General features: G+C 33.0%; 3 protein-coding genes across 9 annotated transcripts; all 3 read left to right on the top strand.

The window, feature by feature from the left end:
* Positions 1 to 533: 533 nt before the first annotated feature.
* Positions 534 to 6546, top strand: LOC108450384 (serine/threonine-protein kinase MPS1). 2 transcript variants are annotated; one of them, XM_017747981.2, is made up of 6 exons: positions 534 to 983; positions 1316 to 1693; positions 1922 to 2886; positions 3523 to 3723; positions 4875 to 5036; positions 5749 to 6546. In XM_017747981.2, exons 1-6 carry the CDS (start codon positions 830 to 832, stop codon positions 6316 to 6318), a joined length of 2430 nt encoding a protein of 809 aa, XP_017603470.1. In that variant the 5' UTR covers positions 534 to 829; the 3' UTR covers positions 6319 to 6546. The 2 variants fall into 2 exon arrangements, with proteins under 2 accessions (XP_017603470.1, XP_017603469.1); XM_017747980.2 differs by having other exon boundaries at positions 1853 to 2886.
* A 2484-nt stretch (positions 6547 to 9030) lies between these two features.
* LOC108450088 (biotin--protein ligase 2-like) lies at positions 9031 to 14003 on the top strand. 2 transcript variants are annotated; one of them, XM_017747540.2, is made up of 9 exons: positions 9037 to 9597; positions 9692 to 9753; positions 9830 to 9978; positions 10142 to 10262; positions 10674 to 10829; positions 11341 to 11386; positions 12146 to 12212; positions 12794 to 12870; positions 13724 to 14003. In XM_017747540.2, the coding sequence occupies exons 1-9, from the start codon at positions 9230 to 9232 to the stop codon at positions 13764 to 13766; spliced, it is 1089 nt and encodes a 362-aa protein (XP_017603029.1). In that variant the 5' UTR covers positions 9037 to 9229; the 3' UTR covers positions 13767 to 14003. The 2 variants fall into 2 exon arrangements, 1 of the variants encoding a protein (XP_017603029.1); XR_008283170.1 differs by lacking the exons at positions 12794 to 12870; positions 13724 to 14003 and having other exon boundaries at positions 9031 to 9597; positions 11287 to 11386; positions 12146 to 12176.
* A 1893-nt stretch (positions 14004 to 15896) lies between these two features.
* Positions 15897 to 22413, top strand: LOC108450269 (oxysterol-binding protein-related protein 1C-like). 5 transcript variants are annotated; one of them, XR_008283094.1, is made up of 11 exons: positions 15897 to 16882; positions 16984 to 17340; positions 17419 to 17512; positions 17835 to 18280; positions 18546 to 18701; positions 19608 to 19775; positions 19875 to 20015; positions 20128 to 20358; positions 20763 to 20876; positions 20986 to 21120; positions 21236 to 21343. XR_008283094.1 is itself a non-coding variant. In XM_017747817.2 (10 exons), exons 1-10 carry the CDS (start codon positions 16391 to 16393, stop codon positions 22120 to 22122), a joined length of 2352 nt encoding a protein of 783 aa, XP_017603306.1. In that variant the 5' UTR covers positions 15897 to 16390; the 3' UTR covers positions 22123 to 22413. The 5 variants fall into 5 exon arrangements, 4 of the variants coding, with proteins under 4 accessions (XP_017603306.1, XP_017603305.1, XP_017603307.1 ...); XM_017747817.2 differs by lacking the exons at positions 20986 to 21120; positions 21236 to 21343 and adding an exon at positions 21967 to 22413 and having other exon boundaries at positions 17838 to 18280; XM_017747816.2 differs by lacking the exons at positions 20986 to 21120; positions 21236 to 21343 and adding an exon at positions 21967 to 22413.
* Positions 22414 to 26691: the final 4278 nt, after the last annotated feature.

The raw sequence follows: 26691 nt of genomic DNA, 5'->3' as shown, positions 1-26691 counted from the left end.
GGGTTGGGATAATATCATTCATTATAGGCAACCTTACGTTAAAATCAAAATTATTTACAATATGTCTTCATGTAGAACTTGATGAGATACATAAAAGGGTTTGGAGCACAATAAATCCGCATATGAAAAGTTGAACTTGAATGCTGTGATGAGATTTTTGCATATAAGTTATCAATTAATTTAGTAGTTGGATAAAGTTATAATTTAAAACACTAACAGATGAATACCTTCAAATTAATAGTCATGTAAAGATTTTTTTTATAATAAATCTAAATATAACAAATTAATTTTAATTATATTATATTTTTAAATTTGAAAAATAAAAATATTAAATTATAAGTGTGTCATAATCTAATATATACATGCATATATTGGTGAAGATACTTTGTGTTATTCATTTAATAAATGTGTTGGACTAGCTTTGTGAACCTAAAGCCCAAGCGAGCAGGTGGGCCATGAGATATGTTTATTTGGGCTGCTTATCAGGACATAAATTATTAAAGAGAAGCCAACTCAAACTTAAAAGAATCCAATGGCTCATCCACTGTAATATTCAATAAATTAAAAAAAAAAAAAGAACAAATGAGAGCGGCAAAAAGGCAGGCATTCAAACTTCCAAAACTTTTTCACTCCCCCATCTCACTATCCCTCTCTCAGCGCGTTTCCCTTTCTCATGGACGAAGAAGATAGTAGACCACCATAACCCCCTAACCTTACCCACTTGACTCTTCGTTCCGCCATTTCTGCCCTAAAAAGGCTTTTTGTTTTTGTTCCTTCTTTCAACTTGAACTGCCCCTCCATAGACCGGAAATGCCGTTGAGATCCGCCCATGGACAGGGAGGCTAAGCTTCCGCTCCCACCACCTGCCAATCTGGTCCGCCCGATCCCTAATCAGGACACATCGTCTTCCACTTCGTCATCTTCCTCCCCTCCTGGCTTCATCCGTGATGTCCAAGCCGCCTTCAAGCGCCACCGCTCTCTCGGTACACCTCTCTTCCCACTTCAAATCCAGATCCCTAGTTTTTTTGCTTGGTTAATATTTTAATTGCTATTAGGGTTTTTGTGTTTACTTGTTCTTTTGGATAGGTTTTTTTTAGTTGATTTCTTTTAGCTGTTTAGGGCTTAGGTGCTACTTTAGTCCAGTTAAGGGAAGTAGAAATTTATGCTGCTTATTTGGTTTTAGGTATACTCATGTTGATTCTATGGTTGATGTCAATTAAGTAAATCATGATTTATTGGATGGATCTTGTTAGCTAATGAGAGACGTGAGTGGTTCAAATGTAAATTTATGTTGGAATTTTTGAGGGGTTTCCAGGTACAATTCAGACGAATGGTATAATGCCAAGACGAATGGTGGTTCCCCAGCGCGCAGCTTCTAGAAATATGGGTGCCAATAATGATACTAACAAGTCTCAGGATTATGGTTCGTTGAGTCATGGTCAGTTAGTCAAGGACAAAATTAATGCTGGGGAGTCTCAAGAAGATGCATTCATTACTCCACCTTCCATCACGGGAACTACCACCAAAACCTTTGATGAAAATTTCAACCCATTTGATGTGGATCGAGATCAACACAAGGAGGTTGATGCTAAAAAAGAGAATAATCCGATCCCTTTGCAGGATGTACAATCTCAAAATGCTGATGGTGAGAGAAAGGTTCAGTTTTTAACTGGACACATTGCTGTTTCCCAAGGTAATGTGTTTTACAATGCCCTTTAAATTGCTAATTTATGTTTTTCTGGGCTCTTCTTTTCCGCAATACTTAAATGGTTGAAATATAACTGATTACCTGTAGCACCAGAATCTGTCACTATGCCCTACGATGTATTTTCTCTTCCCATTAAATCTGCAGGGGCCGATGATGGAATGGCCACTGGATTGGAGAATTTATCATCTCATATGCGTTCACTTGCCTTGACAGAAATGGAATGGAACACGGTCAATCAAGTAGAAACATCAACAGTTGTCAATAATGAGTCAAAGCACAGCCACTTTCAGAACCTAGAATCGGAAATTGTTTTGAAGTCTGATGGTGGGATCTCTTCTTTGGCGAAAAGAACTACTATTGTACAAGATCAGATACATCATTTAAGAAACTTTTTAGGGCAACCCGTCACTCAATCTTCAGTTGTGGGGTCATCATGTGCTACCACAACATCTATCCATTCTAGTTCAGTTCCAATGCTTAACCTGACAACTTATTGCTCACGTACCCAAGAAGAAAGAGGTTCTCATGTGGCAAAAGAACCCCCTGGAGATTCTGATGTGAATTGTCAGTTGCTAAATCAAGGAGAGATGTTGCAGCAAGAATTTCCTTCAAAGAAGGAAATGAGTAGAATGCTAGTTGATCAGGCAGCGCAGGCTTCTACCTCTGGTAATAATGCCCAACTGGAGGTTAATGAATTTGATTTGTCCAAAAGGCAAGAAGGAAGCTTGGTCGCCCAAAATGAACTTTCAAAAGATTCTTTTCCTCAGAATGATAAGTCAATCAAAGGGCAAGAAATTGCAGGTTGTGTCACTAATATACAATCTCAGCCTCCATTGTCGAAAGACTCGAATTCAAATCTAAAGTTAGAGCCTTCTAAAGCAGAGAAGCAAGGGAAGGCTACAAGTAGTAAAGGAGCATCAGCACCTCGTAAACGAAGTTATGACCCTGACTTGTTTTTCAAAGTGAATGGAAAGCTGTATCAAAGGCTTGGGAAGATAGGCAGTGGAGGAAGCAGTGAGGTCCACAAAGTCATTTCATCAGATTGTACAATATACGCGCTCAAGAAAATCAAGCTCAAAGGTCGTGACTATGCTAGTGCATATGGGTTTTGTCAGGAAATTGAATATTTAAACAGGTTGAAGGGAAAGAACAACATTATCAACTTAGTAGACTACGAGGTACCTCCTTCCTACTGTAGTTATGTGTTAAATTTTGATATACTAATTTTTTCCCCTTTTTGGTTGTTTCGATTTATTAACCAACAGCACAAATTAGTAAGATATAATCTAATTAAGTTGCTATTAAACAGATACTCATATTGGTCAATCATTTCACGCTAAACTAATATGTTTGGAGTAGTGACTAGTGATATTTTTGGACAAATTGAACCTTTGATTTGCAGACTAACTTCATATGCCATGGAGCTTATCTGTCTTATTTCTGCAGTTAGACTATTTGGAACATTTTCTCGTCATTGTAGTTGTTTGCTTGTTATGTTCTCAGAAAGTTGGGGGCCTCGGAGGGGGTTTGCCTCCCCTGAGATAACTTTTGTAGCTCATCTCAATTTCTGAGCTTTCACTATGATGCAAAGATATGCACATGCAATGTCAGGATCAAGCGCTCCATCTAAAAATTCTTTATAGCACCCATGCACATAAAAGTAGATCTTGTTTGGCAAGAATGTTTATCATTTGTTTTCTTCTTTTTTTTTTTTTTTTTTTGGGGGGGGGTGGGCGTGTTAATGATAAATGACTTGAACTTTTATGTTATATTCCGTCAGCTTTCTTGTTGATAGTAGTCTTTCTTGATATTAGGTGACAGATAAGAATCTGCTCCGAGAAGTGATGAATGGCTGCATGTCAAATAAAGATGGCAGAGTCAAGGATGATGGCTATCTGTACATGGTACTTGAATATGGAGAAATTGATTTGGCTCACATGCTATCCCAGAAATGGAAGGAAATGGATAGTTCTAATCAGACTATAGATGAGAACTGGCTTCGATTTTACTGGCAGGTTTTAAAGCTTTCCTTTCTTTGAATCTGTGTTGTTTTTTCCTAATAATATTGATAACTTTTCTTTTTTCAAATTATATGCATTAATTCTACTAGAATTTTAAAGCTAATTTGAATCTTGATAGTTGTAATCATTCATGCTGTGCTTCTCTAATGGCAATCCACCTAAATAAACATTTCTTTGTTGTGGCTAACAATTTAGCATCTTTTTGGAGCAAACTCTGGTTTTCTCCTTTTCTTTGAGCTTGCTTATTTGTATTTAGCTTTCCTTCAATTTCTTTAGCTATTTCTTCTCCTTTTCGTGTTTTGGGGCATAAGTATTTTCTCTTTTTTCTACTAACATATACAAAGACACATTCCATAAGATGATGTTCCTCTTTCACTTTGGTGTCTCATACAGTCCAGAAAGCCAAAGTTGGATCTAATGAGGATTCTGGAAACAACTTTTTTGCTTTGATTAAAATTGAGATTTTGCAGGCTAAAGTTTAGGATCTCTAAATTAAAATTTCTAAAAAGAGTTGCAATGAGAAGTTGATAGGTGAAATCAACAGTGTTTAAACATGCATATATTTAGTTGTTTCAAATAATTTCAGCATGATAGTACAAGTTTCATTGCTAACTGTGATGATATTTTCATGCACTCGGTAGTTTTTGGCATCATAACCAAGTGCATCAAGAGGAAAACTAGAAAATTCAGTAAGGAAAGAAAAGGAAAATAGAAATTACATGTAGGACAAGTGGGCAAAATTTTGCGGAGGCCACTGCATATCAGGGTCTAGAAAAGGTAAGACATTGCAGGGATAGGAGAGCATTAGATTTAGGTACCATACCCTTGCTTTCGGTTGCGGCTGTTTTGGCCGCTTGTATTGGTGTCCTGCAGGTCATAATGGGAACCTACCATTGAACCAAGGGCCACTCTAAGAAAAAAAAAATAAAACTTCTTTCCCAATTAATGTTTCAGTATTTTCAGAAAAATTGAAAGCAGAGTAATCTCACTTTAGAGTTTAGATATTTATGCTCTTGTCAGCAAGTTCCTCAATGTTTCTACTTTTTTTAAATTTGTGTGCCATTTATGAGTCTTTAGCTTCAGCTTATATTATTAATTATGCAAAAAGGCTGAATATTTACTTTAGTTTGTTGAGCAATTTGTAGCAAATACTTCAAGCTGTCAACACTATACATGAGGAACGAATTGTGCACTCCGACTTAAAGCCAGCTAATTTTCTTCTTGTAAAAGGCTCTCTAAAACTTATTGATTTTGGTATTGCCAAAGCCATAATGAGTGATACAACCAATATTCAAAGGGATTCACAGGTATTCATTACTCATTGTTCTCTTCAACTTTAGATTTACGGTATCATTCTCTTTTATCAATCAAAATTTTGTTTTACATTTGTTTTTCAAAATTATTACTTTTATCAATTAGAACTTTGATTGTTTTAGGGTTAAATATTCAATTGGCTCTTGTACTATTCACTTATTGTCAGTTTGGTACTTAGAGACAAAAATTCACAAGTAGATGCATGAACTTTCGTTTTGGCGATGACCTAATATCGTTGTTAACTGAGTAATGTGGTAAGAAACCCAAAAATGAGAATTATTTGGATATTTTATGTTTAAGGGACAAAGGAAAAAAGAATAGGGAGAGAGAAGGATAAAGGAGGGAAAGTGAGGGGAAGGGAAGGTGCCACCAATGCCGATTGCCCAGCCATAAGATTCAAATTGAATTTTAATTCTATACATAGCAATCTCACAGAAGTTATATAGTACATGGGCTAGATGAGTATTTAATCTATTATCTCATGCAAGACAACGATAGTTAATGCACTTCTACTTACATTTTTTTTCCAATATGTTCTGGTATTCATATATGCCGTGCAGGATCATGTCTTAACTTCTCTCAATTTATCTGAAGTGGTTGATGACTTGGCCAAAGAAATTGCTTCATGATTTAGTTCTGTCATGTTAATGCTTTAAACCAATATATCTCGAACACATGTAAATCTTTTGTAAACTACCATTGCAGGTGGGAACCCTGAGTTACATGTCTCCTGAAGCATTCATGTGCAATGAGAGTGATGCAAATGGAAACACCATAAAATGTGGCCGACCTTCCGATATTTGGTCCCTTGGGTGCATACTTTATCAAATGGTTTATGGGAGGACTCCTTTTGCTGATTACAAGACTTTCTGGTCTAAGTTTAAAGTTATAACTGATCCAAACCATGAGATTTCATATGAACCAGTTTCTAACCCGTGGCTTCTTGATATCATGAAGAAATGTCTTGCATGGGACCGTAACAAGAGGTGGCGGATCCCTGAGCTACTTCAACACCCTTTTCTTGTTCCCCCAGTCCCTCCCCTACCATCTTTGGCTCCAGACCAAAGCTGTCAACTGCTTGAACTTATAGCCAAAGCATGTTCCAACAATCAAGATGCTTTGATGTTATGCTCTCGGCTCACTCAGCTACTTAGAGACCCGATGTCTCAGGTAACATCGGAATCACTAACATCACGAGAACAACAATGCAAGTTGCTAACTCAAATGTCAAAGCTCTGTTTTCAGCTCCAGGAACATCTAAGCCAGTCAGGGTAAGAGTTTGTGAAAAAGGGAGAATATATACTTGCCACAGCATTTTTGTTTTTGAGTGTTGCAACTGTGGGATGACAAAATTGAGCTCATTTTTGGTCCCTTTGTAATAATATGTAAAAATTAACATTTGTTGTGTCCGAGATGAAACATTAACCTTCAGAGATTTCGTGAATGTATCTACTCATGAGTCATCCTGTTTTATAATTAAAAATATAATTAATAGCAACACAATTTTTCCATAGTATTTTAAAGATATAATCTAAGGAAAGCTCTTTACAGTAACATAAAATACCATAGAAGTTGTGATAATTTGAGCGATTGGGTAATGCCACTTGTAATTAGGGTAAATTTTTTTATTATAATCAAAAATATTTTGGTTGGATGATTTGTGTAATTGGATAATGTTTTTTACTAGTGATATATACTTGGGTAATGTTTTATGTAATTATACAAAATATAGTAAATGTTATAATTTGTTTAATTAAATAAAATTTTTAATTACAATTTACAATAATAATTTGGTGTATATAAATAATATTTTACATAACTGGATACATGAAAATTATGATTATTAACTCGTCAGCTGTAAGTCTAAACCTACCAAAAACTTGACCTTGCGGACTTAATATATTGCCGCCCTCTCCGAGTCTCATTTAAAACTAGAGTCACGGTCACAGTCAGAGTCACGGTTTTTTTTTATAAAAGTAACCTTAAAAAATAAATTAATTATTAAAATAATTCACCTTTTTAATTATGTACAAAAATAACCTACTTTCTACAGTAAAAAGTGGTGGAGCCATATAATATGGCACCACCACTTTGCCATGTCAGCCAGGGGTATTAAAAAATTATTTTTTGGTGGAGCCATGTTGAATGGCATCACCAGTATAAAATACTAGGGAAATACTAAAAAATCTAGAAAAACGGGAGATTTAGAAAAAAAATTTCATTTTTAGGTGGAGCCATTCTAAACGGGGTCACCACTTTTCTAATTTGTCAGGTTCTTATATTTTTTTTACTTTTTTTACTTTTTTACTTTTTTTCTTATATTTTTTCTCTTTTTCTCTTTTTTCTTTTTTAAGTTTTATATTATTTTCTTAATTTATTTTACTTATTTAATTTATATTATTAATTTTAATCGATGAAGTGTGATCCGTATTTACTCCAAAAGACATCTTCAAATCTGTATAATATAAAAAACAAACATACAATATAATTATTTATTATATTATATTAACTATAAAATATAAAAACAAAAAATAAAATTTTAACAAAGGTACCTTTTTTTTTTCCCTCACTCAACTTCTTCATCTATACAAGGGACCAACCCCACCCATATATATAATAATTTTATTTTAAAAACAAAATAATAAAAGAGTCAAAATAATAAAAAATATATTTAATAAATTTTTTAAATTTATATTTATATTTAAATTTATTAATAGTCACATCACTAACATGATGTGACAAGTTATAATAAATATATATATTAATTTAAACTTTAAACTTTAAATACATATATCTAATGTTAAAAAAGAATTTAAAAATAATATTTAAAATTGTAAAAATATATTATAAAATATTTTAAATATACATTACAAAATTTTAAAATTAATAATAAAATAAATAAACAAAATAAAATAAGAAAAACATAAAATAAAAAAAAGGAAAAGACAAAATTTAAAAAAATATTTAAAATATTATGATTTCTTATATTATTAAAAATTATAATTTTTAAATGTATTTAAAAATTGTATTTAAAATTTTAAAAATAATCTCAAAATACATATCTAAAATTTACAAATATATATATATTAATAAAATATTTCAAAATTTTTAAAGTTAATAATAATAATTAAACATAAAAGAAAAAATAAAACAATAAAAGAGTCAAAAAAGAAAAAATATATTTAATATTTATAAAATAATCTTTAATATATATTTTTAAAATTCATATTTATATTTAAATTTATTAATAGTCACATCATTGACATCATGTGATCAGTTATAATAAATATATAATTTTAATTTAAACTTTAAAATTTAAATATATATATACCTAATGATAAAAAATAATTTAAAATAATATTTAAAATTGTATGTAAAATTAATAAAATATTAAACATACATTTCAAATATTATAAAACTAATAATTTCAAAACTAATTTAAAAATACATTTTTAAAATTTATAAAAATTAATTTCACAAATATATATATAAAGTTAAAAATATTTTTAAAAATAATAATTAAAATTTTTAAAAAATATTATAAAACATTTTAAATATATATTATAAATTTTTAAAATTAATAATATAAATTAAATAAGCAAAATAAATTAAGAAAATAATATAAAACATAAAAAGAAAAAAATCTAAGAAAGAGACAAAATAAAAGAAAAAAAGTAAAAAGTAAAAAATAAAAACAAAAAAATATAAAAACCTGACAAATCAGAAAAGTGGTGGCGCTATTTAGAATGGCTCCACCCAAAAATAATTTTTTTTTTTTTAAGTCTCTCGTTTTTCTAGATTTTTTAATATTTTATACTGGTGGCGCCATTTAACATAACTCTACTGAAAATTAATTTTTTAATACTTTTGACTGACGTAATAAAGTGGTGGCGTTATATCATATAGCTCCACCACTTTTTTATACATAATTAAAAGGACGGGTTATTTTGATAATTTATTTATTTTTAGGGTTACTTTAATAATAATAAAAAAGCCCAAAGTCACTCACTCAGGACTCAGAATCTACGGTCTGAATGGTGTCTGTGATGCCGACTCCTCGATTGATACCGTAAGAATAACTTCCCTTCATCGTTTTCTCCGTTCTAACCGTCAAAGTAAAGGGCAGGCACTCAAATACCCACCCATCTCCATCTCTAACCCCAACTTCGCCAAAAGCTGATTCTGCATGTTAGTACAAAGCAGCCGCTTCCACTTCCGCTTCCTTTTCCCTCCCATTCAGAAACGTATTCCCTCAAGCCTTTCTTTCTCCGTCGCCTCCTCAGCCATGGATAGTGCCTCGCCTTCTATGCTGTTTTTATGTGGAAAATCATCATCAGAATGGGAAGTCGCCAAATCCTTGAAAATCAACGACACTCTTAATCTCCCGAACGGCGGCAAAGTTTCTGCTCTTTTACAATCGGAGATTAATACTTTCCGATTTGGTGAATATGCTTTTAATGTCGATTTGTTTTTGAACTCACTCTCAACGAAACGATTCGGTCGGTTCCTTATTTGGTCCCCGCTGTTGCCTTCTACACATGACGTCGTTTCTCAGTAAGCAAATGATGAACTGGCAAAAAAATAAACGAATTTCGTTGAACTATTTTATTCATTGAAGGTTAAAGTTTGATTTTTAGCTTTTGAACAGTAATTTTTGTGAGCTTCCAGTTGGTACAGTTTGTGTAGCTGACACTCAGTTTAAAGGGAGAGGTAAATAATATTTATGAAATGTTAAAAAATTGAAATTCGGTTAATGTGATTCTGTAAATGTTTCGACACTTTGCAGGTCGGTCCAAGAATGCGTGGGAGTCTCCAAGGGGATGCCTTATGTTTTCATTTACATTACAAATGGAAGATGGAAAAACTGTGCCTCTGGTACAATATGTTGTGTCTCTTGCTGTGACGGAGGCTATAAAGGATGTTTGTGATCGAAATGTAAGCCTGCCTTCTTTCTCTTTTCTGCCTATATGGCTATTTTGTTTATATTGGTGGTACTTCGGCAATTCAGATCATGCTCCATTACTACATTGCAAATTATTTTTCGGTGTAATCCTGAAGTTAAGATTTTTATAGACTTATTCTTAATAAATTGTTTCAGGGCTTCCCCTTTATTAATGTTAGGATCAAGTGGCCGAATGATCTGTACTTGAATGGCCTTAAAGTTGGAGGCATTCTCTGCACATCAACATATAAATCAAAGAAGTTCAATGTTAGTTGTGGTAAAAAGACTCGCTCCTTTTGGGTGACAATAAAAAAATTCAATCTTACAATGTATACTTCTGTCTGTTTGTTCAAATCCCTAGATTCAGTAGCAGAGCCATTAGCTAGATATAAGCCTATGGGATGTGACCCTGTAAATTTCTTGAAAGTTAATTTCTGATATTTGGAGTTTCCTTGTAGTTTCAAAAATGTATTTATATTGACCCTGGTATTTCTGCTATGCCCTTTCACCTATGAAGGCATTTCAATTAGCATCCTTCTCCAACATGCAAAGTTCTTGCTTCATTAGGGGGTTTACTACTGATCTATTAAATCCTAACCTACAATCAAGAATAGGATATTGCTTGTGTTTTTTATTTGTACAATTTATGTGCATCATGAAGCTTACAAATTAATGGATGTCTTTGCAGGTATAGGTTTTAATGTTGGTAATGAGAAACCAACAACATGTTTGAATACAGTACTAAAAGAGCTTTCTACTACTCCTAATGAGTTTAGAAGAGAAGATGTCATGGCTGCCTTCTTTAATAAATTTGAGATGTTCTATGATATTTTTATAAATCAAGGTGAGTCAATCTTTTGGTCTTCTCTACAGTATCCTGGTATGTGAAAGTACTATTTACTCTCTTGAATTGGTTGTTCATATAAATTTACAATTTTCGTGCCATGCTAAAACGATTTTTCTAAAAATTTCTGACAAACTGAAATGCTAGAAAATGCTTGTGTTTGTTACAGTTAATTCTAAATGAATTATCGGCTTTGAAATTTGTGTGGATTACCTTTGGTGAATAAAAGCAGTTGCGTCTCCGTCTGATGGTGTAGGTCCCAAAAATTTTCTATCTTCCCTTAGCTATAGTGTGTCCACTATTTTTGTTTTCTCCATTTGGTTTTCTAAGAGGAATCCTATAAATATATAGAGTGTTCATTGTCTAAACTATGAAACAAATGGTTTCAGGAGTCTTCTTTTAGAAATAACAAAACAATGTGCTATAATTGTTGATTTATATTAATTGTATTTAATAGCTTTCAATACAAGACCAAGTCAAAGTTCACTTTTGGTGGGGCTATAACATGCAGGATTTCAAACTCTTGAGGAACTTTACTATAGAACATGGCTTCACAGGTGAAGTTCTTACTGTTTTAACCTTTCAATATATGCACTTGATCTGTTATGAAACTTTGTGGTTTTAATAATTCAAGAGAAGAAATTATTTTAGTTACTTAATATATGATTGAAGTGTGATCTAGGGATGATTGTGGCTCTGGTTGTAGCATGTCTGCACCAAGTTGGCTTTCATGATTTAAGTTAGGCTGTTGCACTTATCAACCTCAATCTTTTCTTGTTGCTCCAAACAATTGCCCCCTGGCTGCATTAATATGAAGTCAAATAAAATTTTTGCCTTTCCACATCTATGGCATCAAAGTCAAGGAAGGTTAGCCAATGTGATGATGTTCTTATTTGAATCCCACTGTCTTAAAATGTATATAGTGGAGAAACCTTTTAGAAGGTGGTTTTTATGGATGGCTATATCCAGAGAAAAGAATTGTGGTCTGCTTATCTTCCAGGGCTATTATGGCTTTTAGTAGTCTCCATAATTTAATTGAACTTGAACTGCCTATTCAACATGTGTGCTGATTTGTGTATCTCCATACTGATCTTTTCTATATAACTTTTATGTTAATAAACTTCTATGCATCTGTGCACTGGCATCATTTTGCTTCTCTTCTTAATTGATGCAACCCAATTGAGCTTGTGCATCTCCTATGTATTCTGAACCATATGGATCATGTTGAAACTTTCCTATCATATATGGCATGCCTATATATGTTGTAAAGCTTTGTTATTATAGATGTGTGATTTTATTTTGAATTGGCTGTGCAGTGGGCAGAGAGTTATTGTACAGGAAAAGAATGAGGATAGAGTTGTTGAAAACGTGGTCACAATCCAGGTATGGTATACTCAAAAAGGTTACTGCTTAATTGGTTTCATGTCAACTTGTGGATATAAGCATGTGAAAAAAATGGCCTTCTAAATATTGAAGTTCGTCGATGAAATTTGTCTTTTTCTATAATAGGAACTTTAATTTCTGTTTCCATGACTAACTATTTGTGTTCTTGGAGTAAATAATTTTCAGTTAGTAAATTTATTCCCATCCCATTCTTCACGTTGTAATTTATATTTGCTAGTCTAGACTTTGTCACTTGGTGAAATTTCATTTGCATATCATTTTTTGTAAAAGTAAAGGGGGCCATGAAAGAACGTCTTCATTTTAGTGGTCATGCTCAAACATATGGTTTGGTAATCTAGAGCTGCTCATTGCCTTAGTACACCTGTGGATCTCTGACGTGAAAAGGGTATAGCCAATGATCTTGTCATAAAGATATGGAGCTTGTTTTGTGAACCTCTATTGTGTTCTGTAGCAATTTCTGTTCCATATAAATGAACTTGATTTCATTTCATTGATGCTAACTTAAACTAGAGTGTTTTACAAGCTACGTTTATAAATTACTGATCACCTCTCTTTGGCAGGGTTTGACGTCCTCAGGTTATTTGTTAGCTATTGGTGACGACAATCAAATGTGTGAGCTTCATCCCGATGGAAACAGGTATCTATTTCTACTATTGTCCTTGCTAAAGTTGCCCTATGACGCCTTAGAAAATTTTCCATCAGATAGAAAGATAACATTAGCACCTTGCAGAATTCAGCTCTATTTTATGGGTAGTATCTGATTTAACCTCTTCCAGGAACTTACAAAAGAAATCAAACAGATTAACTATACAGAAAATAAGCGGCAAATCATGGATCCTTGAAGCTTTAATGGCTTCCTCTAAAACTGGATTCTCTGAGAACACCAGAGGATACCAAGTAATCGACACTGCCATGTGCTATTTTCATTCCTCATTAATCTAAACAGTGAATCCACTTCCTAAAAAAAATTTCTGCTCCTTGCATGTGTGGAACCTAAAATGCTATTAAAATTAAATGGTGCTGAAAGTGACAGAAATAACTTGGGCAAAATTTCTGACAATCCAAAATGATATATATGGCTCAAATGTAGTTATATGATAGGGTCCCCGAATTCTGGCCTGCCCTATAAAATGGGTCCTATAGTGATTGGAAAAGCAGAGGACAGACTCTGGCTCTGCCTTGCAATTTGCAAAATGGGTCAATAGTGAAAGCAAAAACAGATGAAGTTCTCTCTCCACTGTTAAAGTGCATGTAGCCTCTCCACCATCCAACACATTCTAGCTTCAAAGGTTTTAGTGTTAAAATAAGCAATAATACGGCAAACTGAAAATTTAGGGCTTCCTTTTTGATTGTTCTAAAATATCCATGGATATGAAATCAACCATCCGATTTCATTGGCAGTAATAGTTTCTATGTACTTTCACATGCCAATTTCAAGCCATTTAAGATTTCCTTGTTTCATTATAACATTGACATCCATTTGGCCACAGTTTTGATTTCTTCAAAGGACTGGTCCGAAGAAAACTTGAATGAAGATCATCCGTTTCCATGGCATCTTTGACGGGAGGCAAACTGTCATGTCATAACATGTATGCAACTTATATGCTCTCTATTTATTTATTTATTTACTTGTGTCATGTATTAGTTTCGCGTTTGTATATTGTTTTTTTTTTTATCATAAACGTGTTTGAAGTAGGTTATCTTTATATAATTTTTTGTTATCTAGATTTTGACAGATTCATATGTTTATATTTATGGTGTTTTGTGTTATGTTGTTATTTTTTCCTTTCATGTCCAACATTGCCATCCCCCCTACCCTTTTTCTCCTTCTCAGCCTGGGCGTTGTTTCTTAGGTCCGACAAGAAAACATTTTAGTCATTCTGACTTGATATTAGTGGGCGTTTTGTTTTTATTTAATTTTAATGAATTTATGAATTCGATAGAATTAAGAAACATTTTTATGTCAAAAAAAAAAATCTTGTTCGAACCTATACGAACTGGAATAAAAACCCATACGAAATTATAATAAAATATTTTAACATGAGGACAAATAACAATCATAACAATTGCATCTCCCTGCACTTTTGTCAGGTTGATAAGACTGGGTTTCCAGTTTTTGTAAATGAAAAAAAAAGGTGTTAAATTAGTTAATCTTGAATATAATTTAATTTGACTCGTTCGAAAAATTATGGGAAAAAATGAAGTAATCATTTGAAGTAAATATCAACAAATTTTGGACTGTCGTGCAGTTGTAGAAGTTGTTTACTGTGCAGCACAGTCAACATCGTATAGTGATTTGTCTTACTTGCCGACCTGCCTGCTGTTCTTAAACTTGCACACTCACAAACCAAGCCAAGTTGCTTTACAACAACAAAAAAGGAAAGTGGACAATAATTATAGATGTTGGTGACAAATGTGGATGGTTTTGTGGTTTAATGATACTTTCCCTCATCGAATATTCTATTTCTTGGATAATGAACTGAATCCAGTTCTAACATCCATGCTTTCTTCCAATTTGTTTGATGGTTTTGTCGAGAAGGTCACAGATTCAATGCACTGCCAAAGGATACTCCAACTTTGTAGTTGACTCTTCCCTTTTAAGATTTTTACCACACTAGAACCTATGCCGTTGTCTTCCAGCATAATTCTAGTTCTAATTAATTAATGCTACTTCTTCCACCATAAAATAATTTATTCTTTCATTATATGTATATATTAAGAAAAGACTTATTGGTTAATTACTTTTTCTTTTGCGAACGAACGGTTAATTTTTTCAAAAGATGTTTATTAATACAAGTAAAACAATATTCAATTAAATGTAAGGTTTGAAATTAAAATAATAACACATACAAAACTAAAATAATAAATTGATTTAAATTGTAAGTAAAATAGTATCTAAATAGGTGAATACATCATATTAAAGGGTAAGTATTGGATATCTTGATAAAATATATTTTTATTTCACAAGCAATATTAAAAATTGGCATGTTTCTTTTTTTTTTAATATTTTACTAGACTCTTATAGACTTATCAACCCTCTGATTCTACTTGTGAAGTTTAAAAACTTAACCGATAGTATACTAGATATTATTCCAATATTAAATGCACTTCAATTATTTATCATGATATTATCATTTTTCTTGAGTTGGTATCAAGCCAACTTGTGACACTAATTCAATCAACGACAGAATCAACATATATACAAAACGACATGGATGAAAAATTTTGTGAAATAATATTGAAGTATTATGAAAATATTAAAATAAAGCTTTTGGTTAGAATAGTAAAGGAACTGTTTTTATTTATATATATTTTCTGAATTTATTAAAAATATAAAAGATAAAATATCATCATAATAATATAAATTATTTTACACATACGAGGATTTTTTATAATTTTCTTAATTGAATTGATGACTGATTGACCTGTTGTTATACCAACTTAATCACACAAATATAAATACACATTAATTAGAACTAAAATTAAACTTAACACAAAGTATAATGAATTTAAATATAAATAAATTCTTTACATATCATTAAGAGTAACACTTAGTGAGACTAAATAAAGAATTTATGAGCATCAACTAATTATATTAATACAAAGTGGTGTTTAGTTGGACGAAGTTAAATACAAATGGCAAAATTCATGCATCTCTTCGCTAATTTCTGATATTATTATGTCTTAATTAAATATCATCTTTGTTGAACCGAACCGGTCAGCGGATTAAAATTTTCCCTCTCTCGCTCGGGTTACCCGCCCGAAGTTCCCGCCAACGGCCACCCCTTTCCTCAAACGGCCGTCCTTTTTTAGTACTATTTTTTTTGTAACCGTCTGCCCAAATTCTACTGACATTTATGTGTATATAAATAAACAAAATTCAACTAATGGATCTCCTTTTTCTCTATCTCGTAAATGACAATCCAAGAAATTTAAAGAACCAAAAAAAAAAAAAAATGAAGAGTGGAGAGCCATGAAAACTGTAACTGTAACCACCGTGCTCTCCATCGTCACGTCAGCTTTTACCTATCCCGGTGTCTTCCGATTATTCTATTTTTTTATAAAGAACAATTAATCTTACGCATTCTTTTTTGCTGTTTGGAACCACCGTACCTGGCCATTCACCGATCAAAACATTTCCTACGGCGTTCGTCTTTATGAGTAATCCTTCTGTGAGAAACCTTTCCCCTTCCTCTTCCGCTCCTATATCCCGATCCAAGTCGACCCTACCTTTGGATCAAATTCAGTGCCCGTGCAGTCCAAGCCACCAGGTTCACTATAATCGTAGCAGAAGCGTGAATTATTATAATCGGATGAAACAGAAGAACGGAGAGTCGTCGGGACGAGAGGTGACGGCGGCCCTAGTGGATGTGAAGCTAAACAACATTGTAGGGAACGGGATATCCGGAGTGCTTTACAAATGGGTGAATTACGGGAAAGGTTGGAAACCGAGGTGGTTCGTTTTGCAAGACGGAGTGCTATCATATTATAAACTCCATGGACCTGATAAGATCGTCGTCAGCCAAGAAACGGAAAAAGGATGCAAAGTTATCGGCGAAGAGTCTCTTCGTATTATAACCAGTTGTCGCAAACCCATTTGTCATCAATCCCTCACCCGTCGCAAACCCTTCGGTGAAGTCCACCTAAAGGTCAAAGCGAAGAAAAACGATTAAAATAAGCAAAAGAAAAACAAATTTGAATTTCATTTCTTTCTTTCTTTCTTTTTTATTGAATCTTGAAATTTTCTCAGGTTTCCTCGATTAGGGAAAGCAAATCAGATGACAAGAGGTTCTCGATTTACACTGGAACGAAAATGCTTCATTTACGAGCCGAGACGCGGGACGATAAGGTCGCGTGGATTGAAGCGCTTCAGGCGGTTAAGGATATGTTCCCTAGGATACCTAATAGCGAGCTCATGGTTCAGGTGAACAATGCGTCAGTTTCCACGGAGAAGTTGAGGCAACAGCTGATGCAGGAAGGGGTAAGCGAATTGGCTATCCAAGATAGCGAGCAGATTATGAGGACGGAATTCTTAACAATGCAGAAGCAGATGCTGTTGCTTAGACAGAAACAGTATCTCCTCATTGAAACCTTGCGTCAGTTAGAGGTAAATGAAACAAAGGTTTTTACTTCTTTTTTGCAATCTTCTGCTAAGAAATTGCTAGTTTGTACTCTTATTTTGCAGGCAGAAAAAGTTGATCTGGAAAATACAGTGGTCAACGAGAGCCAAAACAAGTCGAATCAAGAGGCTTACGCCATGGTAAAGCATGACAGAAGTGGTAAGATTATTAGGCAGTAAAACTATTTTATTTCAATTGTCGCTTCTATAAACTAATTTGTCGACAACTTTAACGCTTGTTAAGCAGAGGTTTATCAGTCATCTTGAATCAATTTTTGTGTATGTTTCTCAGTCATCTTTTTTATTGTTAATTGTGTGTTCCATTTAATAATATTATCGGGTGTTTATAGTGTTGATTGCTAGGATATACAAATTGCTTTCTGTCTTCTTTTGTTTAATTTCATTTAAGTCATTGTCATTACTTTCTGTTCATAGCATTGTTAATTATGGTTTTTTTCCCCTTTGTCCAAATTCTTACTTAGAAGGAAATACAACCGACTCAGATGATGACCCTGAAAGAGTTGATGCTGCAGAAGAAGAAACTGATGATGATGACCATAATTTCTTTGATACTCGTGAATTTTTATCATCGAGTTCTTTCAAAGACAATGGATCTGATGTCCGGGCATCATCTTTCTCTTCAGATGATGGTCTTAATACTCTTGGTTCTGAAGATGACACTGATCCTCAAATCAAATCAGTTGGAAATAGCTTTCCTTACATTAAACGGCGAAAAAAATTGCCTGACCCTGTTGAAAAGGAGAAGGGTGTAAGTCTTTGGTCAATGATTAAGGATAATATTGGGAAAGACCTTACAAAAGTTTGTCTTCCTGTTTACTTCAATGAGCCTCTCTCTTCTCTTCAAAAGTGTTTTGAGGATTTGGAATATTCATATCTACTTGACCGTGCTAATGAATGGGGGAAAAGGGTGAGTCTTGGAGGTCTGTACTCAGGAAATAGAACATTCATTGCAATACAAAGTTATCCTGCTCTAATATTCCTCTATCACCATATCACTTCCTTAATTTAGTTACACATATCTTTCTTATATCTGATTTCCCAGCCTCTTTTCTCTGTTACACATATCTTTCCTTTATATGCTTATACCAGTTCCCTCTCTTCAGGAACTTTGAGAATCTGAATCTTTGGCAAGATTCCTCTCACACATAATCTTTCCCTCTAAAAATTTGCAGGGGAATAGCCTCATGAGGATTCTTAATGTGGCTGCATTTGCTGTGTCTGGATATTCTTCAACAGAAGGAAGAATCTGCAAACCTTTTAATCCATTATTAGGGGAAACATATGAGGCCGACTTTCCAGATAAAGGCGTACACTTCTTCTCAGAGAAGGTTTATCTTGGTCTATCCTTGTCTACTTTTTCATTTGACTCCATCTACGGAAAATTGTCTTTCAAACTTAACTGCCTGTTTCACCACGTCAACCAAGATTCAAGTAATGGACTTCCCTTTTTTAATGTGTAAATCTCAGTCAAGGAATATTGCTGAAATTAACTTTGCATGTTCTCTGCTACATCAGTTCACATGCTTATTTCAACGATCTCAAATTAACTCAATTTTTGTTGTATCCCTGAAGTCAAAATGCTGTACTGCAAGAGCTTTGCAAATTTAGTACGTTATTGATGCTTTGGTGTGTAGAAAGGCAGAGTGAGAATTTCCTTCTTTATTCCTTACCACTTTTTGTTTCTTCATCTGCTGCTGCCCTTTTTTTTTTTACTTTGGTCTAAATGCTCATAGAAAAACTTGTTATAGGTTCAACCTTAACAAAGCAAATAAATAGGGCATTAAGTAACAAGGTAGCAAGTTAATCAATCATTAGTCATCACCTAAAATGATATTGACTGAGTGCCTAACTATAACAGAAGCTAGTGGCTTTGATAGACTGGTGAAATCAACCTTGCCGTTGTTGGATTACTGGGGGAAGGGAAGGAGAGCGTGCCGAAGCCACTGAACCTCAATAGAGGATGTTAAACATCATATTATGCATTTAGATCTTAAGGAGTGGCAATGTTAGTGGCTCTGCTTTTCTTGAGGCATTAATACCTCCTACTCTGTCTAGGGTACTGGAAAATGAGCTACAAAGTGCTTATTTTGTGTATATACTTCCATGGTAATATTTTTTACATCTGTGTGTATATATATACTTCCATAGTAATCTTTTTTTTTTTTCATATTTGTTTGTTTATATCTTAACGCAATTTATGAATTTGCTGACAATTATTCCATATTTGGTGTCAGGTCAGTCATCATCCTACGATTGTAGCATGTCATTGTGAGGGTACAGGGTGGAAATTTTGGGGTGATAGTAATTTAAAGAGCAAATTTTGGGGTCGCTCAATTATGCTTGAACCTGTTGGTGTTTTGACCTTGGAGTTTGAAGATGGAGAAGTGTTCCAATGGAGTAAGGTATAACCTCAAAAGTTAACAAACAAATATTTAGGTTTGTGGTGTATGTACTGAGACATATTCGTTGTCTCCTATCGAAAATTGTACTTTCTTTTGCAGGTTACCACATCAATATACAATCTCATACTGGGAAAGTTGTACTGCGATCACTATGGTACCATGCAAATAAAAGGGAATCGTGAATATTCATGTAAGTTGAAATTCAAGGAGCAATCTATTGTAGACAGAAATCCTCACCAGGTGATCTTTCATTTTCCTCGATGTAACTTCTTATTGAATTATATCAACTACATTTTTTAGAATTATATTATCTTTTATTATCCTCATTTTTATAAAAAAAAATTACATTCAGGTACATGGTGTAGTTCAAGGTAAGAATGGAAAGACAGCAGCTACGTTATTTGGAAAATGGAATGAGAGCATGCAATATGTGAATGGAGAATGTTCTGTCAAGGGAAAAGGGCAAGAGTCTTTGTCGGAAGCCGACCTACTCTGGAAAAAGAGCAAGCCTCCTAAATTTCCCACCAGATATAACTTAACACGTTTTGCCATCACATTGAATGAAGTCACTCCTGATCTAAAGGTATAGTTTTGATTGGATTTATAAATTTGGTATCAATCTAATGCCTTAAGGGGGTGGTGTGAAAATTCCATTGTGGTTTATGTCAGTTCATTTCACACAGGAAGATATTTGGTGACCTTTATATCTATATAATTTGGTTGCCATTGCATTTTGAGTCATCCCTACAATAATTTCACTATTACAACTAGTACTTGGTACAATATCTCGCTTGGGTGCTACTAAGACATAAACTCTGATAATTTAATTTTTGGTAATAAATTCTTTTGTGTAGTATCGGAACTAATGTTTCCATTTGAACCTGTAAGAAAAAATGGAACAATTTGAAACCATTGCACTATCTCTACATAGCTTATTAACTACATTGCAGTAATTGGACACTTTTTTAATCTCCTTCCTGTATGCAGGAAAAGCTACCCCCTACTGATTCAAGGCTGAGACCTGATCAGAGGTATCTGGAAAATGGGGAGTATGAAATGGCAAATTCAGAGAAGCTACGGTTGGAACAGCGGCAACGTCAGGTAAGCTAACCATTTCATTTCATCTGTACTGTCAATTCTAAGCATCAGCAGCACAAATTGGCAAGGCATGGATTTAGATCACCATGAAATTCTTTTTTTGAGTTTTTAGGGAACTATGAAGCGAAAAGACGAACTAAAGTTGCTTTTTTGCTCATTCCAAGTTTTAGACTCCCAATACAGAGTAAAAGCTTAATGACATAAAGACACCAAAGCTTTCTAGAACTGACTAGAAAATGCCAATGAGGTAGTAAATGTAAAAATCTTAAATGATGCATATGGAGGTATAGCAGTAGCAGGACCTAATATGAATGTTTAATGTTTTGGGTTTACTCAATTTGTTCTGAACGGTTGGACTCAAGGCGACCGTGTGGAGAGAATATGAGCTGAGCCAAACATGTACCATAAACATTAAGAAGCCAAAGGACATCACCGGGGAACAATAATATTAGTTAGACATTTTCTTGAAAGTTTTCATATTGCACCTAGCAACTAGCCCAACTCAACTGCTGACTTGGACGCCAATGGGGATTGCCCATCATCTTTGTTTCTTTGTCCAATCTTAGTTTTGCAGATGCATAGGCAGTGATTTTATCCTAGACCCTACATGAAAACGGTTTAGTAATCATTTGTTGTTGGTAAACTAAGAAAACTACCTTGTTGTGATCATAACTGAGTAGGATGAGCAATCTAGGGATCAGCCTAACCACATCTTGAGTGCTTCTTTTTTGTTAATCTTAGAAATGGACTTGTAGGCGTCTTTGCTCTAAATTTCCTTTCCAATGTTGAAATTCAGAGAACAGCAGTTTCTGGATTTGTAAATGAATGAAACACGGCTCGGTAGCTAATACCAAAAACGCTATTACAACTACTGTTTTTTTTTTTTGGTTTGTTTACAACCCTCGCTGCGATACTTGTTATGAGTTGAGTCATTGCAGGTATATTATAGTTTGGTCACTAGAAAAAAAAAATCCTTGCTGAGATGTTTAACGAAATCCTGTTCAGTTTTCTGGATTTGCATGAAAGGAATTAGCAAATAGGTTAATGGTTGCATGTGGTCTCATTTGTACATATGATTGGATGGGGGAATCAGGCTCGGAAGATGCAAGAGAGAGGTTGGAAGCCAAGGTGGTTCGCAAGGGAGAAAAACAACGATACATACCGTTATGTGGGTGGATATTGGGAGGCTAGACAGAAGGGAAAGTGGGATTCATGTCCAGATATTTTTGGTCAAATCCTTTCTGATTAGGCTCCTCTCGACTGACTGACCGACCGACTGACTGACTGCAAGTTGCCCCATCATTAACTTGTTGATTCTTTTATTCTTTTTCTCGATATTTTCACGAGACAGGGCGGGCACGGGTACACTTCCACTGGGCCAAAGCTGCCCCCATCACAACTACAATTACACTGTATGTAGGAGATTGCAGGTGGCCTTATATAAGATAATAGCTTTAAGAATATTATTTTCTGTTGTTACAAAGAAAACATTGAAACCATAATCCAGTTATTGGGGTAAGTCAACAACAGAAAAGAAAAATAGGGTTTAAACAGATTGTATTGATTCACAATACAAGGAAAATTTCGCAAACTAATCCAAGTTTTTAAAGTGAAGTGAACACACAGATACATGATTTATAGTAAACATTGAAGCACCGTACGTTACAAAACCTAAACCATCTACCATATCCACGAGCAAATTTGGTCGGCCTGGGCCTACCCTCAAAAAAAGAAAAGCCTCGTCTGTTGGTTAAGTGATAATTTGAGATTCTACCATCCAAATCCAGATCAATCTGGGCGTTTCTGTTACCACAAGGTAGTAAAAGATATACGGTGACGCAATAAGGATTTGTGTGCCGATTTCTTGCAGAAGAAAAGATATGCTTTATTTTCCTCTTCATTTATTTTATTATTTTATTTATTTTATTATTTTATTTTTTTTAAAGCAATAACTTCATTCATCTTTGATACATCGAATTATAGCGAACTTTCCATTTAATTGTGGCATCTATAACTGCTAATAAATTATTCTCATTTTTTTAAAAAAATGGCTAATATCGTATAATATTTTCTTATCAATTTGGTTGTTAATTAATTTATAAATTTTCTATATGAAAAATAGGAAATGATGATGGGATTGCAAACATGATCTCTAACCGTCCAATCAAACTTCATAAGCCAAGCCAAGGGCCCTCTTCTTTTCTCTTCTCCAGAAATAAATTAAAAATAAAACAAACGTCGGTATATTAGGGATTTTCTATTTTGGCTCCTTTTTTATTTATTTAAAAAATAAATATATTGAATATATTTTTTTTAAAAATAATAGACTTATAATTGGTGATCTTTCTTTTAATGACAATCTCACATTTCTCGATACAAAACAAACCTTTCTTCCTCAACTCACCTTTTGTTACGTTATCTATAGCATATTCATATAATTTCTTTTTGTTTTTTCTGAAAACTCAAGAAAATAATTACCAAATTAGCTGTCACCTTTAAACATATTATTTGGTTTTATAATTAATTTGAAGTCACAATATCATTGATCCAGCAGTTTGGGCGGTTAGGCAAGGAATAATGGGGATTTTTAAATTCAACAGACATCTAATTCTACCTCTCACGTGCAATTTCTAAATGTGGAATTCCAATTTCTCTTTCCTTTTACCAATTTTGAGTTATAACTTATTTGTAAAGTAAATTACATTTGGGATCATTTTTGCTATTTTATCTTTCCACTCAAACTACTCTACCATTTAAAGTCTTGATCCACTCAACGTCTTTAATATTTATATGTGTTTTTGCTACAAAATTCTATGAATTCAGTAATTAATCAAATTCATTACGAATCAATCTGATTTTGGAAGTGGGATTATGACCTGAGATTACTCCTTAATCCTCCATTATTATATTCCATCAACAACCCTTTTTTGTTCTTTCTTTCTGTATTGTACTTGAAATCAATGAAAAATTATAGATTGAAATAATTTATAGAAATATAATTTAAGCAATTTTTCTTTAAAAAGTTTTTTTAAACTCTTTATCTAAAACTGTCCGATTGAATATTAATTTGGTTGGTATGAATATTGTTAAAAAAAACCATTATTTTTGGATACATCTAAACAATTATCTAAATTTTGACTTCTTTTGTGTGTGCCAAATATGAAATATCTCCTGTTTCTTTTCTCTTTTCTTAGTGAAAGATAGTCAAACATTTCATGATCTAAAGTTAGTCCTTTTTAAGAAGAAAAATAAATGACAGTAGCTCCAAAAACAGAAAATATTTACTCAAACAAACCTTTCTTTAATTTCTTTTTTATTTCGATTAAAAGACATTAACCATGTAACTAAAATTACACTTTTATGCTAACTAGTGCTTAAAAAGTTTTTCCTTTACAAAAAAAAAAAGATTAATTCTGAAGTGTAATATTTTCATAATAATTAAAGCTTAAAAAAGTATAGTTAAGTATCTAAATAGTAGATAGGAATATTAAATAATTTTATAAAAATAAAATGGTAAAAGATGATGAAAAATTACAAAACGTTATCATATTTAATGAATATATACTTGTTTTATAGTTATCTAATCTTTATTGTTTTATTATCAACAAAATTATTTAGGGTTAGTGTTTTCTAATTATGTTGCTTTGGTTTTCAACAATTTGTTGAAAGCAAATACTGCTGTAATCAACTTACTATAATTCTTATGCATTATTTATCATGGGATGTTTGACTATTTTTAACATTTAAAACTAAATAATAATAATATTAATATTAATAAAGCAACCAATAAGTTTGGTTCGCATGAAAATTGGTAACATCAAACCCATCATTATATAAAATAATAATAATAATTATTTTCATTTAACTGTCCACTATTATTGGATTTTGGACGATGGGTGGTGAGAAGAAATTGTATTCCATCATTTTTCAACGTTTAATGATTGAAAACCTTAAATCTCTTCTAAATTTAATGCACTAAAACAAATATTTATAACCATGTAATTAAAATTTAAGACACGATATCTATATTTGTTGAATGGATATGTAATTGGCTTTGGGTTTTAGATTAGACACAATCTTTTCTAATAGTTGGATCAAACTTCATTTGGAACATCCAAATTTCATTACAACTTGCATGTCGGATGTTTCAAACTTGCGGGGATGAGGGAATCCCGCATGCTCTTTTGTTTATCAACTAATAATGTTCCTACGTGTATTTTTTATTTTTATTTTTTGTATACGTTAATAATTCATATTATATAATTTTTTATAATAATATTTATTCATACATCTTTGTTAAATATACTTTTGCCCCACTGAATTATTTTTCAAAAATATTTCTAAGAATAACCCTTTATAATTGCTATTTAATCACACAGCTACGGTGGGTCTTGCACATTAACCATTATCTCTTGACATCAACTATTACGATTCATTTGGATCGAGTAGTTAACAACGTGTTCAATTACCACCCTATCAACTTGCTTTGAGATCATCAATAGAGAAATAATACGTGACATTTTAGGATCACAACTGAGGATACATAAACCCTCAGTAAAGGGATCCATATCTATCTATCTATCTGTCTCTCACTCTCTTAAACCGATAACCTCTACTCCCCGACCACCTTATACAACAACTTTCCATTTTACCCTAAACCACCATCATCTACGCTTTGTATGATCCCAGTAGCAAAATTCTTACGTTCATATTATTTTTTCGTGTGTTTCAAAGGCTATGTGATTCGACCCTAAATCGCTTTCATTTGCATTGTCTTGTCACAAACATGAAATATTTCCTGACCTCTCGCATTCCTTGTCTAAAACAACAGCAACTACACATTAATACAAGATAAAAAAGAAAAATGTTCAAATGGGAAGGGATTTTATTCACTTAAGAAAATCATCACATGGATGGTGGACCACCCAAGAGCTTGTCTTATAACCACTCGAACCTTGTTTTTATTTATTTATTTTTATTTATTGTGATCTAAAATCTCTGCCTAATTATATCTGATCGATTTTTATGTTTCTAAGTGCCTAAATGGACCATTTTTATTCTTTTTTGTATTTGTTGATATTAGGGTTTAGGTATTGTTGGGGTCTTCTTCATGTTGCATGCACAACTGACACCCCAGCTATGGCCGTGTTGCAATTGCTTGTCCTTTTCCTTCAATTTTTCTTTCTTTTTTCTTAAAAAAAAATTCAACTTCCCCTTCAATTAATCATGATATTTGGTCTCAGAGATTGGTTGGGTTTTGGTATATATATATATATATATATATATATAGTTTGAAATAAGATTTGTCTTAAGATTAAAGAAGACATAAAAAAAATAAAGTTAAATTTCGAAACATGATATGCAAGTTAAAATAAAGGATAAAAGCTGCCTAAAAATGAAGAGTATTTCAAATGAATTAACATGCAAATATTGTACAAATATGAGTATTTCAAAATTTATAAAAATAGAATAGCTTAAAAATGTAGGAACACATCTTATTGATTTATTTTATTTGATAGCTAATATTCTGTTTGATAAGTTGGATATTCGAGGACGCGTTACATGTATATATATATAAAGAACATATGCCAACATTGTAGAATCCAAAGTTTGGCTAGTTTAATCATGCTATACGATAAGTTTGTTTGGTATAACTTTATATATCTTGGATGTCAACGATAAATAAGATTCTATTGTCACTAATTAACTTTCCTTTCAATATTTGATTAAGGTTTAATTCGATTAGTACGGGTGTTGTTGCTAATGTAGGAGGATTTGGGTTCGAGTGCAATGAAAAGCATTATCCTCCTATTTATAG

This window comes from Gossypium arboreum, chromosome 5, assembly GCF_025698485.1.
Source record: "Gossypium arboreum isolate Shixiya-1 chromosome 5, ASM2569848v2, whole genome shotgun sequence".
NCBI lineage: Eukaryota > Viridiplantae > Streptophyta > Magnoliopsida > Malvales > Malvaceae > Gossypium > Gossypium arboreum.
The sequence above is the reverse complement of the archived record's forward strand: the minus strand, read 5'-3'. Positions and strand labels throughout refer to the sequence as shown.